The sequence below is a fragment of the Takifugu flavidus genome, chromosome 3 (genome assembly GCF_003711565.1).
Source record: "Takifugu flavidus isolate HTHZ2018 chromosome 3, ASM371156v2, whole genome shotgun sequence".
Classification (NCBI taxonomy): Eukaryota; Metazoa; Chordata; class Actinopteri; order Tetraodontiformes; family Tetraodontidae; genus Takifugu; species Takifugu flavidus.
In genome coordinates this window covers 11,053,647-11,069,990 of record NC_079522.1, presented here as the reverse complement: position 1 = coordinate 11,069,990, position 16,344 = coordinate 11,053,647, and the positions used below count along the sequence as shown (strand labels likewise).

At 47.3% G+C, this 16,344-nt stretch overlaps 1 protein-coding gene across 6 annotated transcripts in view; it reads left to right on the top strand.

Annotated features, from left to right (window-relative positions):
- agap1 (ArfGAP with GTPase domain, ankyrin repeat and PH domain 1) overlaps positions 1-16,344 on the top strand; it is an 83,783-nt gene that overhangs the window by 7,543 nt on the left and 59,896 nt on the right. For 2 of the 6 annotated variants that reach the window (XM_057028818.1, XM_057028816.1), the window contains exon 1: positions 13,551-15,435. The exons of 2 other annotated variants lie outside the window; for them this stretch is intronic. In XM_057028818.1, the coding sequence (XP_056884798.1) occupies positions 14,259-15,435 (1,177 nt within the window). In that variant the 5' untranslated portion in view covers positions 13,551-14,258. Of the gene's footprint in view, positions 1-13,548; positions 15,436-16,344 lie in introns of those variants that run through there. 2 more of the 6 variants (XM_057028819.1, XM_057028817.1) reach the window with 2 other exon arrangements.

Sequence of the window (16,344 nt, the reverse complement as noted above, 5' to 3'; positions counted from 1 at the left end):
GTTTGTTGCCTCCTCACCGTGGAGGCAGCTGAGGAAGCCTCGCTCCGGCTGCCCAGCTCGCTGCCAGCAGGCTCTGCAGTTGCCTCCAGGCTGCCATTAGGGAAATGTGGCCAACGTCTGCGTGAGCTGGAGCTCAGCAGCAATTTACATCAGTGCCAGCATTTCTATCAGCCCGTGACCTTCGTCTTTGTAGGAAGACGATGCCACGGTGTTTTGTTCTTTATAAAGATGCTTCTGTATGAAAGGAGCTTCAGAAATAAAACCGCCTCGGGTCCACTCTTACGCAACAGTTCCTGTTGGATTTACACACACTAGAAATGTTAATGTTGGTCAAAGATCTGTTGAAACTCCGATGCTGGTATTGGAACACAAATGCTAATATAGCGTCATAATCCCGCTCTGGCTGCTCATTAAGTGCACTTGTGTTTACAGCCTGAATGCTGCAATCACAACAAGGCTACAACAGGCTCATGATGAAAATGTCATATTGTGACCACTCGGGTCCAAAATATCATCCTTAGGAAGAAGACTATGTAATTTAGGAGAAAATAAACACAGAAAAGCAGCAAAATTGCAGAGCAATGCTCGTTCCCAGAAAATCCAGAGGTTGATTTTGCTCATTTCTGAATGTTGTGTTGGTGTGTTTGAGCTCTTTTCTCCCCGCTGCGCTCCTTCACGTTGAGGTGATGGAGGTTTTTGGGTGTTTAATCTTCCCCTCTGTCTAATCTGTGTCATCCCAGACGCCTGGGTTTGTTCCCTAATCCCCCCAGCCCCTCCCAGCTCACCCAGTTTGATCACGGATCAGTTTCTTGGATTTAACTGTCTCTCGTTCGGAAAAACCTTCACCAACCGTAAAAATTCCATTTTAACCTCCGGGATCGGTACTTGTAGTTTTCCATGGCGGCAGGTTATTTTTGTAGTTGCGTGACATGCGGGGGTTTGTTGTGTGTTGCGCCACAAGGCCACATGTAATTGGTGTGTTATTGAGAGGAGGGAGGGAGGGAGCGAGGTCAGCTTCATGATGCTGAAGGGAAAGCTGTTTTGATAAAGCAGGATGGAATTTCAGAAGCTTTTAAACCTCACGGCTGACCTTTCTGCTTTTTTTCTTTCCTCTTCGGCCTCCGCTGCTTTGAAAAGCCTCGGCTGTGTCGCATTCATTCAGAGGACGCGTGCACCGTTGAGTTGATGTTGATCAAATGAAAACCTGAGGTTCAAATAACAGAACCACCAACCCAAGCTCTCTCCCCCGGACACGTTTCGTTCCTGGAGCTTGTCGCATTGAGTAAATGATACAGGATTCTGGCTGCGCTGCCGCGGTTTCATGCTAAAATGTGATGTGCAGCCCAGAATGGAGATCAGGTTTCAGCCGGAACAGCAGAACCTGAGACTCATAATGAAGCAGCCAATCCCCTGCTTCCTGTTTACTGCGGATAATGGTCACGTGACCACGTTCAGCAGTGGGGCTGCTCTGCTGAGATCAATATTCTGATCATCATAACCGGTGGGGCTTGATGAGTACAGGCAGATCCTGAGGACCGGAGCTCAACGGTGTTTCCTCCTGCAGGAGACGGTCGACTGCCTTCAACAAAGCAAATGTAACCAAATGAGTTCAAGGCTGCAGCCTGAGAACCATGTCTGAGTCCTCACCGGGAAGTCTTCTGAAGGTGGAGACTGATGGAGCTGCTGGTTTCCTGCCTGTGTTTGTTGGTGTGACTCAGCAGAATGAAGGTGTGTGCGTTCCTGCTGTAATAGATCAGCAGGCTGGATCTCCCATTTGATCTTCTGCTCTCTGGGGCCGGGCCGCGGCTGCGCTCTGATTTACTGCAGTTTATTCTCAGCCTCCTCTGACTCCGTCCACGTGAACGTTCAGCCCAAAGCCAGACACACTTGTGAGGCCGGGGCGTTTTCAGGACCTCAGACTGAACCGACAGCTTCTCCAGCTCTCTGATCCTCCTCCCCAAAGCGTGAAAACTGCAGAACTTTCCAGACAGTGGAGTCGGATCAGCGACTGGCTGAGCGAGGGAGGGGAGAGGAGTATCAGAAAGCACCCCCCCTCCCCACAGCCGTGTATTTCGCCTCTCTGTCCTGGTCTCACCTCTAAACTGAACTATGTTTAAAGGGAAAACGGAGCCATCAACGTTATATCTTAGGATATAACATTGCTTTTCACAAAAACCCCACAACAAATATCGATTTAAACAAGAATAATCCTCCACTAATTTTCATCGACTGACTTTTAGGTGTTTTTATTGTGCAGATAGGTGCTTTAGCTGGATTTAGAGCCGTTCCTTCACATTGTGGCTCGATGCTCGGCCGGCATTTTCCGGCAGCTGCCCTCTCCAGCTGCAGCATTCCTCTTCCTCTTCCCCGAGCCTCGGTAACATGAAGGGAAGCTCCAGACACTGACCCGGCCAAAACAATAGCCGACCCCATCCAAGGCGCACATCTGATGTGTGTATAAAAATAGGCAGCTGGCTCACGGACTTCCTGTTGCTCCTTAACAATACTCTTCCATTTCTGTGTTGGGTTGGCATGAAGCAGACTGGCTTCTTTATGAACCTCAGTCATCCTCCCCAGGATGAACGTAAAAGACAGCTTTAGCTCAGAAAACCACAGCGCCGCTCGCAATCCATCTCTTTAAATTCCCTGGAGCTGATGATGTCACTTCCTGCTATCTCGCTCTACTAAGGTGCGGTGCACGGCCGTGATTTGCGGGCGTTTTTCCTGCGTGTCTTCAAGGCATACAGCAGATGCTCGGGAGCCCCCGAAGGCCTCGTCTCATTCCCCAATAAATGATTTACAGCTAAATTAAACTGACTCCGCCATCCCATGAATGTAATGAGAGCAGCTTCCTGTTTCTGTCTCCATAAAGGCTGAGGAAGTGGAACACTTGGTGATCGTGGCTCGTGACCTCCTTGTTTCAGTCTCTGTAAACCCAGAACAAGACCTGAGAAATAAGCTACTTTCTCATCGTTATATGGAAATATTGTCAGAGAAGCCGTCTCACTTCTCTGTTTTGTTCAGTCAGCAGTAAACAATTAATTATCTGGACCTTTTTAGTATTTTTATTCCGACCTGCAATGTAACCTTTATCCCTGAAGGAACCCAACTCACAGGGCATGCCCGAACTGTCGTTTCCAATAGCAACCGTGGCGTCGGAGGCCTCCAAGTGTCCTAAACCCACCACAGAAGTGATTTTATAGGTTCTCCTCACTCTTCCCCATCTGTCTCTGTCTCCTCATCGTCCACTCAGAATATTGACGGACCTTCTCTTTGTACTGGGTCACCATCTGGCAGGAGGATGCCCTGTCCTGCCTTTGTGTTTCTGTGTGAGCTGCACCTCCCTGCTCTGGAGGACACAGCGCTGCCCGCCCACTATAATTAGATCGGGACAATGCGAGGCAAGAGGAAACCAAAGACGTGTGAGGCGGATCGACTCAAACGTGCGCTTTATCTCTGCTCTAACTTCCCCGAAATATCGCAAAAAGCTCGTTTATCTTGGTGAGATAGAGCAGCGCTGCTCCAGAGTATCGCATTCGGGGACAGCAGGTCCGTCCGCTGCATAAATCTCTTCATTTTAAGTAAAGGGTGATTAATCTGATTCAGCTGTAGCTGGAGCGGAGCGCTGACCCCAGCGGGACTGAGCGGTCCTGGTTTTTGGCAGCTGAATGGGCCCCTGGCACCCGGGGTCTGATGATGCTGTAATCTGTTTACACAGACGCACATTTCCAGTGGCATGTTCACTGATGGAGACGGATTCTGTCAGGACAGCGTAAATGACCGTTTAATCCAGATCAATGCATCCATCTGCATCTATGAGTGCATTTGGGAAGTGGAAACAGAAACACTTGATCGCTCTTTTCTATGTCAACTGACTGCCCTCGAATTCAAACCTGAAAAGTTCTCTCTTGAGTGGCATTAATGATGCATAAATGTAGGTTAATATCCTTCCTGGAGCAGCTGACGCTGACTTGAGCGTGTCAGTAAACGCATCGCTGCAGTCGAGGAGCAGAATTGTCTGTTTACAGCGAGAGCGTGTGACTCATTGGAGTGATTTCGCTTCCTGCTGATCTCTCCTCGGTCCCTCTGTCCTCCTCTCATCTTCCCACTCCCGACTGACTTTTGCTGTGACTCAGTCTAAAGCAACACTGCACGTCTTTCATGGACCCGCAGCGAAGTGTCAGACGCTTCTTTCAGCTCTGCACAAAAGGGGAGAGTTTGTTATTTTCCCACAAATTTACTCGAATTTTGAACAGCTCAGCGGTCTTGGAAATGTTAGGGGTGATTCCGGAGGGTTATGTGTGTTCTGGGAAATGTAGGAAAATGAAAATAAAACTAGAATGGAAGCACAAATGTGGGAGAAAAGAAAGATGTGAAATAACCCTGAGTCTCTAAATTGTCGCTGTGAATGTTCTGCTGTTTCACATCACATTAAAACAGAATTAAAATAATAAACATGGCTGGATTTTCTAATATTCCTTGGATGAAGCATCCACAGAATAGATGGACACGAAGAGGGCCATTAATTGTGGACAGGTGAAGGGAGCAGGAAGGAATGAGGTGAGGACGTGCAGCGGATGAAAGCCGATCTCTCAGCCACGCCTCCAATAACAACAGCAAAGCATTATGGGCGACAAACAAGACTTCTGTGGAATTCAGCCTGTGTGGGAAGCCCCAAATTCCTGCAGAAAATGAGGGCAAACTGACCAACAAGAGCCACGGAGCAGAAACCAGGACCACATCACATCTGTCATAAACCTTCAGATGTTCTGGTCCCGTCACCAGTTCCACCTCAGCTCCAGGCTCAGCACACAGCTTGGGTTGTACTTTAGATCCCGAGTTACTTCAGGATTACTTCTAAAATGATGTGCAATGTCACATGTCACCTTGGGAGGCGGTGGTGAGCCACCGACTGTTGCCCCCGGCAACAAAAATATCAAGACATTTAAAGTTCCGCTTTCTCAAACTGTCGAATTGTTTCACTCATATCGACCTTATGATTAAATAAAGCAGGTTTATTTTTGCAAACCAGTTCGTGAACGCCGAGTGCTGCTGTTTAAAAAGCCGCACAAAAGTGAAAACCACCGTTCCGCTTGCTCATCTCTTCGTTTCTGCTGAGTCACCGTCAGGAGGTCGGGTTATTATTATTAAAAGGAACTACAAATAAAAAACGCGGTTTAGCTTCCTGAAAGTTGTCATACTATAGTCGGTAAATCGTGAGGTGGTCGAATATTATCCAGTTAAACTGAAATCTGGTGCTGTCACATGATTTATTTAAGGATGCTGAGCTGGGGAGGAAGCGATTCCTTTCGGCATCGTTGTCGCCGTCTTCACAAAGTGAGGACATTTGGAACATCATGGGGAGGAAAATGTGTTTATTGCTCACTGCTTGACTGTCAGGAATTCACAGGAAATTATGCAAATGAGGGTGGAAATTACAGAAAAGAGTGCTTGTCTATAAAAAGCATCTTTTTGTGTCAGGCTGAGTCAGATTCCAGTTTGGATAAATAAAAGATTACATATCTGAGATATTGATGAGGTTTCATTTGGCATCCACGCCAGGTTTCACTGCAGAACTGTCCCGTTTTATTGAGTGAGTGTGTGTGTGTGTGTGTGTGTGTGTGTGAGGGAGAGAGAGAGTCTTCCTTTTTCAAGGTCACTGCTGCTAGAGATGAATTATTCTGGTTCTTGTGTTTTCTCCATTAAATTATCTGTTGAAACTTTACGAGGTGCTGTGTTCATGATTGATGTGGTGTTTCAAGGAATTTTGTTTAGACGGAGGAGCGTTTTTGTTTTCCGACTGTCCGTGTGGTGCTGATGCAGAGGTCACCTTTGCCTCTCTTGTCTGATCGGCATTTTCAGATGATTCGATAAACTGGAAGTGAGTGAATGCATCATCCGTCTGCGGCGTCTCCCACAGCATCACCTTGACGTTGTTGGCTATAAACTACAGTTTAATGCAGCTTTTCCACGGTTCAGCATGCTACGGGGAGGTAATGTAGCGTTAGCTGCTATGCTGCTATGCTACATTAGCACAGTGTAGCCAACTTTGATGATAGAGGGGCTGCATTGGAGTCATTTGCTGTGATTTTAAACTGATCTGTCGATCATTCAATCGACTGCATGTTGAGAATAGAAGAGATAAGAAACCTGAAGATATTTACGGCCAGCTCTTCAAACAGAAGCTCCACTTTTAATAGGAACTGGGATTTTTTGAGAACTTTTTTGTCTTCTGGGAACTCAAAGCTTCACTCTTTACCATAAATGAAACGGAATTCCCAGAAGTTTCCAAGAGTGCTAATGCCAAGCAGTGAAAAGATGAGGGCTTTCTTTGTTTCAGTGCCTGGTTTCATGACTCAAATCAGCTTTTGTGAGGCTGCAGGGCAGATAAATGTACCTCTAGCTGTGCGTGCGCGTCCCTGAGTGTGTGTGCGTGCGGTTTGCTGTCTTCTCGGCTGGTGTGCGTCTTAGTAACTAAAAGTCTTTTATCTTTTGACTGTGAAGCTTGCTCAGACTTTGCATTTGTGATTTTTTCCCATGGGCTGTTATGAGTGTGATGTTTATGGATGCATGTAGTGTGTGCGTGCGTGCGTGCGTGCGTGCGTGCGTGCGTGCGTGCGTGCGTGCGTGCGTGCGTGTGTGAGAGTGTGTTTTGCCGTCTTCTTGGCTGGTTCAAAACAAGCCTGATCCTGCCTCCTCGCAAATGTTCTTCGTGTTTTTTAAAGTAACTATCATCACTGTCAGAATACCTGAACAGTCTTGGCAGGGTTGCTTCAGTCTGACAGCAGAAACTGTTCTGTCAGCGTTTCTGGTCCAGTGAAAACCCGAAGCTTTCATTATTCTTTTGGTCCCTGAACGCCACACTCTTCGCGAGCTTTATAAAGTGTCACCATTGAGGAGCAATTAACAAACCAAATATTTTCGAGTGAATGCCCACGGCTTCTCACGCTGTTGTCCAGACTTGTCCACCTCTTTTTAAACATTAACTCGTGCAGCGTGATGACCCAATAACTCAGGCTTGTGGAGTTTCTCCTGGAGCTCTAGCGCCCTCTGCAGGCCAGAGCAAACTGCCGAACCAGCAGCAGTGTTCAAATGTAATATTTCTATTTATGTTTCTATTTAGTTCCCCCTACTGATGTAAGTCATTTAAAATCGCTTTCTTCTCAGTCTTCTCAGTTATAATGTGACTAATAAGTACCAATTAATCAGTGAGTCTCTGTGTTGATTAATGTTTTAAAAAGCTGCCTTCGAGTTGGTCGTTTTCGCCCCCTGCAGGCAGAGTGTCACCCCGCTGGGTCGCTCCTCCTTTCCCAGCAGATTTCAGGCTCTGTCTTCACAGAAAACGTCTGCTCTGTTTGTGGGTCACGGCTGTCAGCCAGCATCCTCCTGCCTTCGCTGGGGTTTTTGTTGTGTGAAGGCACCCGCAGCAGGAAAAGATGACGGCTTTTTGTTTATTCGTGGGAGTAAAAGACCTCAAAATGTACCAGCAAACTTTAATAAAGCCCTTCACCAAAAATATGGGCCTGAGCTGAAACCTGAATTATGAGGTGACCGAAAGCAAATCTTTATAAAATTGGATTTGTCATTTGGTGGCTTCTCCAAATATGATCATAATCGGCATCGTATTATGCTGCTTTAAACCTCATGAAGTGTCATTAGACTCATCTTTGTGTAGTTTCAGGCCTGTGATTGGTTTCCTCTCTTGGATTGAGGATGTGATCACAGACATTGAAGGATAGTGTTGACAACAGAAAACAGTAGAAAACCTTTTCCAGCCTGAAAGTGAGCGTTAATATCAGATGGAAGCCAGCAGGGGGCAGAAGAGAGCTGTTTCGTCTGGGAATTTACCTTGACGTGACATAGAAAGAACGAATAAGAGTCCATGACTTCCTAAAGATGATCGGCCCTCCTCATTGGTTCGATTCTGATTGATCATCTAACTTAATTCACTGTTTTTTTCCCGATCGGATGGATGGATCAGTTATTACACTGCTCAAGCCTCAGTCTTCTGTCAGTGGTGTGAACTAATTAGCTGCATCTGCCCCCCACACACACACACGCACGCACGTGCACACACGGGACTCTTCACAAGCCCTGCATAATTAATGCCTCCCTCTCACTGCTCTCTAATGATACCCCCAGGGCATAGAACTACCCTGTGTGTTTGAGTGTGAGTGTATGTGTGTGTTCATGTTATGCCACTGTTTATGTTGTCATGATACCGCACACACACCAAACACACACTTACACACTTCCTGTGTCACATTTCGATGCATCTTGGGAGGCATGTTAACATAAATGTGTTTTAAGCTCACTTTTTGAGGAAGATGTGGTTATTTTTATTTGTGCAGACATGCGGTGTTGACATGCGTTAAATGTTGGTCCTTGTTTATCATCTTACAGAGATACTAATGGCACCGTATTCATAAATTGTGTTGACACCTTTTTATCAGAATAAATTAAAAAGCTATGCATGTGGTGTTTTGACCTCTCCGAGCCACCATACAACAGCAGTTGTGTACCCGACACACACTTTCCCTCTTCTAACCCTGCACCTGCTCTGATTTCTTCTTCCTCTTTCTGCTTTGGGTCACGTCTTGTGGGATTTGTCTAAGTGCTGCTATCAGCCTCCTCCCAGCTGGTCCCGAACCTCCTCCTGCCCGCCGCCCTGACCAGCCAGGATCTTAATCTAACGCAGCGCTAGCGTGCAGCGTGTTCTATAGGCAAGCATCTGCTTCCTATTGTAGCCAGGGATTAAAACACAATTGTGTGTTTGTATGTGTGAGGTGGTTGGGGGGGGGAGACATCGCCTGTCTTTCTGGGAGGTGTGTTGCTGCGGTGGTTGTGTTGTTTTCAGAAATGCATGAATCCATAATGATCCGTCTGAGGTCCATCTGTGCTGCGGCCATGAGCAGAGGCAGGAGCAGGAGCAGGCGAGCCACCTGAGAGCAGCGCTCGGCCCAGTGCTTGTCGTGGTCTAAAATGGGCAGCAGCCTCTTTTAGAAACCACACAACATCTTTTGTTCCGTCTGCAGATGCCGAGATCCATCAAGTATCGAATCAGCCACGCAAAACTTCCTCTGATTGGTCGCCATAGTAACAGACCGCGTCTGGATATTGGGGTGGGGCAGGGCAGCATTTTCTTCCTCTTTCCATATACTCCTCCTCTCTTTCTCCCTGTCTCCCTTCTCGCCCCCTCTCTCTCGCTCTTGCTCTCTCTCATCCACACACACACACACACACACACACACACCTGCAGCAGCTGATTTGCATAGACAGTTGAAGGTCACCTCTGTGTGTTTGTTCTGCTGGTGCAGAATGATCCTATTGTGTTGCAGAAAGAACCTTGACAGGCCGGACTGATGTCATTTTCTAAAAGTTCTGAACAATCAAGACAGATTTGGAATTCATCTGTCGACAGAAATGGGCTCTCAGGTGTAAATCCACAGTGGGACTGTAATTTAAGTCTTTGTGGAGTTTGTAATCTGCTCAAAACAGAACCGTTTCTCTGTTCCTCCTCATGTTCAGCCATTGTCCCTCACAAGAACAACCTTTCAGTTTTAGATTTGAAAAGATGTGAACGAGCTCCTGATTGTTCATCTTCCTCCAAATGCAACAATAAAAGCTGCCTTAGCTTAGCATTGTTGGCTTGAAGGAAACACGAGTGGACGTCAAAGGTTCTGTTTGACTCCACATTTTTGGGTGTATTTTCCATTACAAGATCGTGTTAGCAGCTTTTCCCAGAATCCTCTGCTCTTGCTAAATCCTTATGCTTTCTGATGTGATGTGATATGATGATATGCATCTCCTGCACTCCGCTGCCTCCTACCAGCAGGGGGCTTTGCTCTCTTCTCCCCCTTGGACCCCTCCTCCCTTTGCTAACTGACCCATTTTCCCCTGTCTCCGGGGGGGTGAGGCAGTGTTGGGGGAGGAGGCAGAGGGGCGGCAGTTGTGCTTCCCACCTCCTGCCGCTTCTTCACGCTTTGATGCAGAAAAAGGCTGAACTGCCGGAGCAGGATGAAGGCGCGCGTGTGTGTGTGTGTGTGTGTGTGTGTGTGTGTGTGTGTGTGTGTGTGTGTGTGTGTTTTTGATCAGTGTTATCATGTTCCTGTTCAACCTGTTGGGCGTGTGCGAACGGAGATTATTCATATTGAAGCGTTTGATGATAGAAACACTCATTTTTCCACAAAAAAACTTGATGTTTGCATCGTGTTTGCATCATCATAGTTTTGACTGCTATTCTCCTTTAAATTTAACAAAAACATTCCAGTTTATGACTGAATATTAAGCCCAGTCATCAAATACAGATGAGAGCAGAGCTGATATCTGAAAATATTTGTTGAATATGATTAGGTTGCTACTATAGACAGTCTTGTGTTGACTCCCCTCACAGTTTAGCTCGTGCACAAGAACCACAATAATAGTACAAACATAAACATGCATAGAAATTAGCTACAGTTCCTGTGGTTACACTTTACACCCCACGTTCTTCCTGTAGGCGTCTTTCCAGATTTTTTGCCATCTTTGTGGGCTCATCAGTTATTCCAAAGACAATGGTCCATTTCAGTGGAGCATCTGCAGATGTGCTTCCGTGCCATCTATGAGTGCTGGTCATGTGGATACATATTTCATGGGATGGAGGCAGAGCAGACGTGTGGAGGAGGGCGATGAGGGCAGAGATAAATACCGCTGCAGGTTTGCAGGTGGAGTTTGTGGACTTCACACACTTAGGACGGAGCAGCAGCATTGTTTTAGCTTTATATGACACAAAGACACATTTGGATGAATTTCTGTGACCTGAAGTCGCCACGTGACATTTGGAATCCATCTGATATCATTTCATTTTCTATAAAATCCACTCCCCTGTCAGTCTCCCTCCTTGCTGTTGTTGACCCCAGTTAACACTTTCATATTTCCAGCTGCTCTCCATCTCCTCATGTAAACAGCTGCTGTGTGTGTGCGCGTGTGTGTGTGTGGTTTGCACAGCTGCAGGCTGCAGCTACTGATAAGACGCAGCGCATCTACAGAGGAGCGCTCTCACATTATAACTGCAGCCACCTTCCGTAGGCATCACTACGATTCAAAGATAAGAGGCAGACTGGAGCCGACTTTCCTAAATTAAAAAGATAATGAGGAGTTGAGGAGTTAACAGCAGGTGGAGTGATGCTCTGCAGAGGCTGTTTTGATAGGACTCGCATGAGGAAACAATTAAAAATAAGGCTTCTGAGCTAATATTCGGCGTCAGAGTTGGTTAACAGCTTTTTCATTGCAACCAGATGGAACAAATGTGACTCAAAGGTTTTCTGAACACTTCCCAAAAAGTGACATCCAGGACTGACAGACCTTGGTTTAGACCTCCGTCAGCATTTCATCTGTATTTAATACTGGGCTGATTTCGTCAGACCAGCTGCAGGATGCCTTGGCGAGGTTCTTTTTGCCTGCTACAGTTATACTGCAAGGATATTTTGGGGCATTAAATAAAGTGAAGGGGAAAAAAACCCATTTGTGAAAAGAGTTTGAGGGCTGGTTTCTGACCAATGACCAGGACATGGTTGTACATGGAGTGCTGGCCTCGAGCAGAGCCCCCAGGCTCACCTCTCACTGGATTCCTGGCCCCCTCAGAACAGCCCCATCCGTCCAAACACAGAACCACGTCCTCAGCATTGTCCTCCAAAGAGCCAAATAAAGAATCTGCCCTCTGAGTGTCCCGGCCCCACGCTCCCCCCAGATCTGCTGCAGCGCTGCTACAGGAGAACGCTTCAACATTTCACATGTCTGTCGATCTCTCCGCCGTAATTCACCGCCTCGGCACGGAGCCACTCACAGCTGACTTGATGCTTTTCATCTGAACACTCTGAAACTCACCCGGCGCTCAAGCCGCCCCCTCCAAAACAGGTCCTCGTCTTTGATGTGCTGGTGATGCGTCAGGCGGAGGCTTTAAAGGTGCGTTTGATGTCTCTGCACACAGGGCACAGTAATGGGAGGTGTGTGTGTGTGTGTGTGTGTGTGTGTGTGTGTGTGTGTGTGTGTGTGTGTGTGTGTGTGAGGTATTGATAAACATCTCAAACATCATCAATTCTAATTTTGTTTCAATTGTTTGTACAATTGATCCTTTTTATTGATTGATTAATTGGGTTTTGACCTAAAAATAAACACTGAAAAAGTACAACGACGTCCTCATTTGACTTTTATTTCTTATTTTTGTCCCTCTGAGGTGACGTTATTGGTTGTGAACTCGCATTTCTGTAATTGTATTTTTCAAACTCTCATTCATCAAATTGAACTTTCAATTTTTTATAATCCCAGCAATAATCCCCAAACCTTTAGTGTTGCGGGGGTGCAGGGAGGGTAATCCCACCACGACACCCTGCAGCCACCTCTGAGATGGAAGAAAACACTGTGTAAACGCACGTCTGCTCAGGTTTAAATTGAAGTCAGATTTTCACCTAATCTGACTAAATCAAGCCCGGTTTGGATGTTAACATAATTCCTAAAACTAACAGCAGGTAGCGCTGTTGTTTGGCACCAACATAATGGTGCGAATGTGAAAGACGAAATCACATGGGATTGGGTTGGGTTTGTAATTATAACACATTTGATTTTTGTGTGTTCTATTGAGTTGGCTGCTTTAAATACAATGTGATTTCAGAGGAACTGATGCCCTGTGGTGGGGATGCAGGATAGCTCCAATAATTATCCTATAATAGTGATGTTATTCATGGCTCATGGCAAACCTGCCACAAAATCGCCAGTTTTACATGTCTTTCAGTGTTGAAAATTGATTATTTTATGACATCAACATCCATATATTTGAAATCTTGGTTGCAAACAGCTTATGGATGTCATTCAGATGAAGCTTTTTCTTCTGGTTCGTGGTCATGAGCAGAAAAGTTGCTGTTGCTTTGTTGGAATGAGAAAGAAATCAAATTTACTTTTAGTTGTGGTCGTGTGCATCACAAGATTAAGTTGACTACAGAAGCTGAGCAATTCTGGTGTGTGTGCGTGTGCGTCTGTGTGTGCCCGTGTGTGCGGGTGTGATGAAGGTCTGACATTCAGAGAACAGGAGGCTCCACCCTGGTGTCTGCAGGCATGAAAACATGAGCTGGAATCTTTGTTCCCCTTTAACTTGATCACCTGTGCTGAGCTCAGTCACAAGAAGCTTGAAACTTGATATAACCGATTAATTTATTTTTGGGCAGTAAGGTTTACAACATATTATTGAAATATATAAAGCTCATCCCAAATAAAGCGCCTCACTAGTATTAGAATATGTTATATATATATATATTCAAAAGGTTCTGCCAAAACTATCCTTTAATAATTAATTCATAATCGGCGAATTGCTCTAAATGATTATTATAAATACATATTGAATCTAAGTATTTTATTGGTGTGGCTGTAAAACCCTTTCAAATTCGTCTCCGAAACCGAATTTTTAAACAGCGTGAAACTCCGCTCCAGTGTTGCCTGTGGCTCCATTCCGCCTTTTGAGCCTGCCAGCTGCCGCGGCTCGCTCGCCGGTCGGCGTTTGTGTGCGTGTGTGCGCGCGTGTGTTCAGTGTGCAGGCGGAGCAGCGGAGAAGGCAGGAGCGGAGCGCGGCTGCCGAAGCCAATGTGTCCCTGTCAGACAGGCTGAGAGGAGGGAGGGCCGGCCCGGCTCCTCGCTGTCTAAACCCAGCAGCCATTTGAATCACAATCGAGAGCGTGAAAAGGTGAAAGGAGGCCTGGCTCGGCTCATCGCGCTGCGCTGCGCTGCGGGGGATGTGCGCACACAATGGGAGACGCCGCGCGCGCACCGCCCGGGACCCGGCGTTAGAATAATATTTACCCTGGAGCCTGTTGGGAATGAGTTGCGGATAGAGGAGCCGTGAGCGCCGGAGGAAAACCTGCTCTGCCCGGCCAGAAAAGTGCTGCGCTCTGCGCATCCGTGTTCCGGCCCGAAGAGAGGACGCGCCTGCTCCGCCTGTTTGCTGCCAGTTAAAATTCCGCTGGGATGAACACGGAATGTATTTCCTGCACCAAATCCGCGCTGTTTGCACATCTGGATGAGGGAGAAGCGGTCGGTTATTGCACCGGAGTGTTTTTCTTTTCTCCACCGCCACGGCTGAATCTTCTACCTTCTGAAGTAATGAACATCGCTCACGCCAGCCACAGTGCACGGCTTCGAATTTTAATGAGGTGGGAGGATTGTAAAGAAAAGCAATTTTTTTGATGAAGGGAACTGAAGAGGCGTTTTGAGGAGGATTTTGGTCATTAGGTATGTTCTTACTCGACAGCGACTGCACTGAAAGTATGGAGAGAAGCATACCTCAGAGGAAAACAGTCTACAGGATCTCCCTCACCTTGGTGAAGAGGGAGAGCTTAGACAATGAGGATGAAGGCTCAGGTACCCAAAAGCGAGAAAACCCCAAGGTGGGTCTTTTCAGGCGCGAGGGCTCCGTGGAGATCCCGCGGAGCACTCTGCTGGAGCAGCTGAAGGAGGTGGAGGATGAGTCTGAGGAGCTGTCCTCATCGCGCGGCTTCATGAGGAACTTCAGGACGTTCAGCACGGGGCAGCTGGAGCTCGGCAGGCTAAAAATCACCAAGAAGCTTCTGCTGCAGAAAGACCTGCAGGAAAAAGCCACAAGTCCGTTGGCAGAGCACAGCAGGGAGGAGAACATGTCAACAGAACCCCAGGCAGAAAGGCTTGAATCAGAAGGTCCAAAGGAGGATCTGTGTCATAAAACTCCACCGATGGAGAACGGCAGCGCGAAGATGAAGATGAGGCTTTTGAAAGCGAAAAGCATGGAAGAGAGAACCAGCACCTCTTCTGACGGGAAGACGTCCTCTAAAAGCAATGGAAAAGCAGCCAAATGTCTGTCCCCCGACTCTCCAGCTGTGAAGCAGCCCCCTGGCCTCCTGAGGCGTAGCTTCAGCTTCAGACACTGGAGCGGTGGCGAGCTGCTGCGCCTACGGGCCTTGTCCAAAGAGAAGCACCACAGCAGCTCCAGCTGCATCAGCAGGGACACTGCACGGGACGATAAGGACCCAGAGGCTCCGGTTTCACCTCCAGCCTCGCACCTCAACACAGCCACCCGGCAGAAGAGCCGAACCCTGGAGGTCGGCGCCATTCTGAACAAGACCGACTCGATGTCCGAGCTCAGCCGCTGGGAGAGGGCGCAGGGCAACAAGAACCGTACTCTGGACAACAGCGATCTGCAGCGGCTGTCGGATGAAAAAGACGGATCGGGAGGGGGGTTCCTGTATAGAGGAGGCGGCTCTCGGTCCAGTGAGAGACGCTTGGTTCGGTTCTTCAGCGGGATCTTCACCAGGAAAGATGGGGTCTTAACCTCCACCCCCACGGGCAGCCCCAAGACAGATCGATCCCTCCAGAGGAGCAAGAGAAGAGTCCTCTCACAGTCCAGCACCGAGAGCATGAACGGAGGAAGCACCGAAGGTAAAGTCGCGATGGCTCTGTCAGGGTCCGGGGGGAGAGGTTCGGCTCCAACGGTCGCGCAATGTGGAGCCGGCGTGTGTTTGTGGGGGCAGAACAGATGAGGTCGGCGTGTTTGTTTTGGACAGAGGGGTGATGTTGGTTTTGCTGTTTGTCTTTCATTACTGCTTCAGTCTCAGAATCAAAGAGATCTCAACGCACCAAAACATAAAACCATCGTAGCCTGGAACAAAAGTAAACCAGGGGGACGGCGATCAAACCCAAATATGCAGATAAAGAACAGCCGGAAGGGGGGAGAATGGCTTTTTGGAAAGCAGGAGTGGAATTAGAGGGGAAGTCACAACCAGAGGAGAAGCTGGAGGCCAGAACACTTCTTCTATTTTAAATAACAGAGCAGAATGTGCGGTCACATGACCGTAACAGCTCCATCATCGTATCCCACCAACACAAACAACGCACCAGCAGCTTCTTTCTGCCAGAATGGAAAAAATGACGATGAAGAAGCGCAGTTGTTCTGCCGGGGCAAACAGATGTTTGAGCCTCCATCCAGCTGCAGCATGTTGACACCTCTGTGAGCCAGGAAACGCACACAAGTTTATTCAGGCCCCCGTTCACACAGTTTTAAGTGAAAACGCAAAACTTTTTTTACTGTTTTAGACTGTGCCTTTACACTCTGATGCCTGCAAACATATGAAAAGGATTCAAAAGTGCAGTGGTTTAAAAATGTTGCTGCATCCGTTGGTGTGTAAACAGTGTTTTCATCGATTTTGGACACGTGCACTAGCTGCAGGCAAGTGAGCTATTGTGAGTTGTCATACACCCTAAGTAAGCATAGAGCAACTGACACGACTCCCAATTGAAGATGTACACAAGTTTTTTAGTTTTATAGTTCAGAAACCTGAACGATTGCAA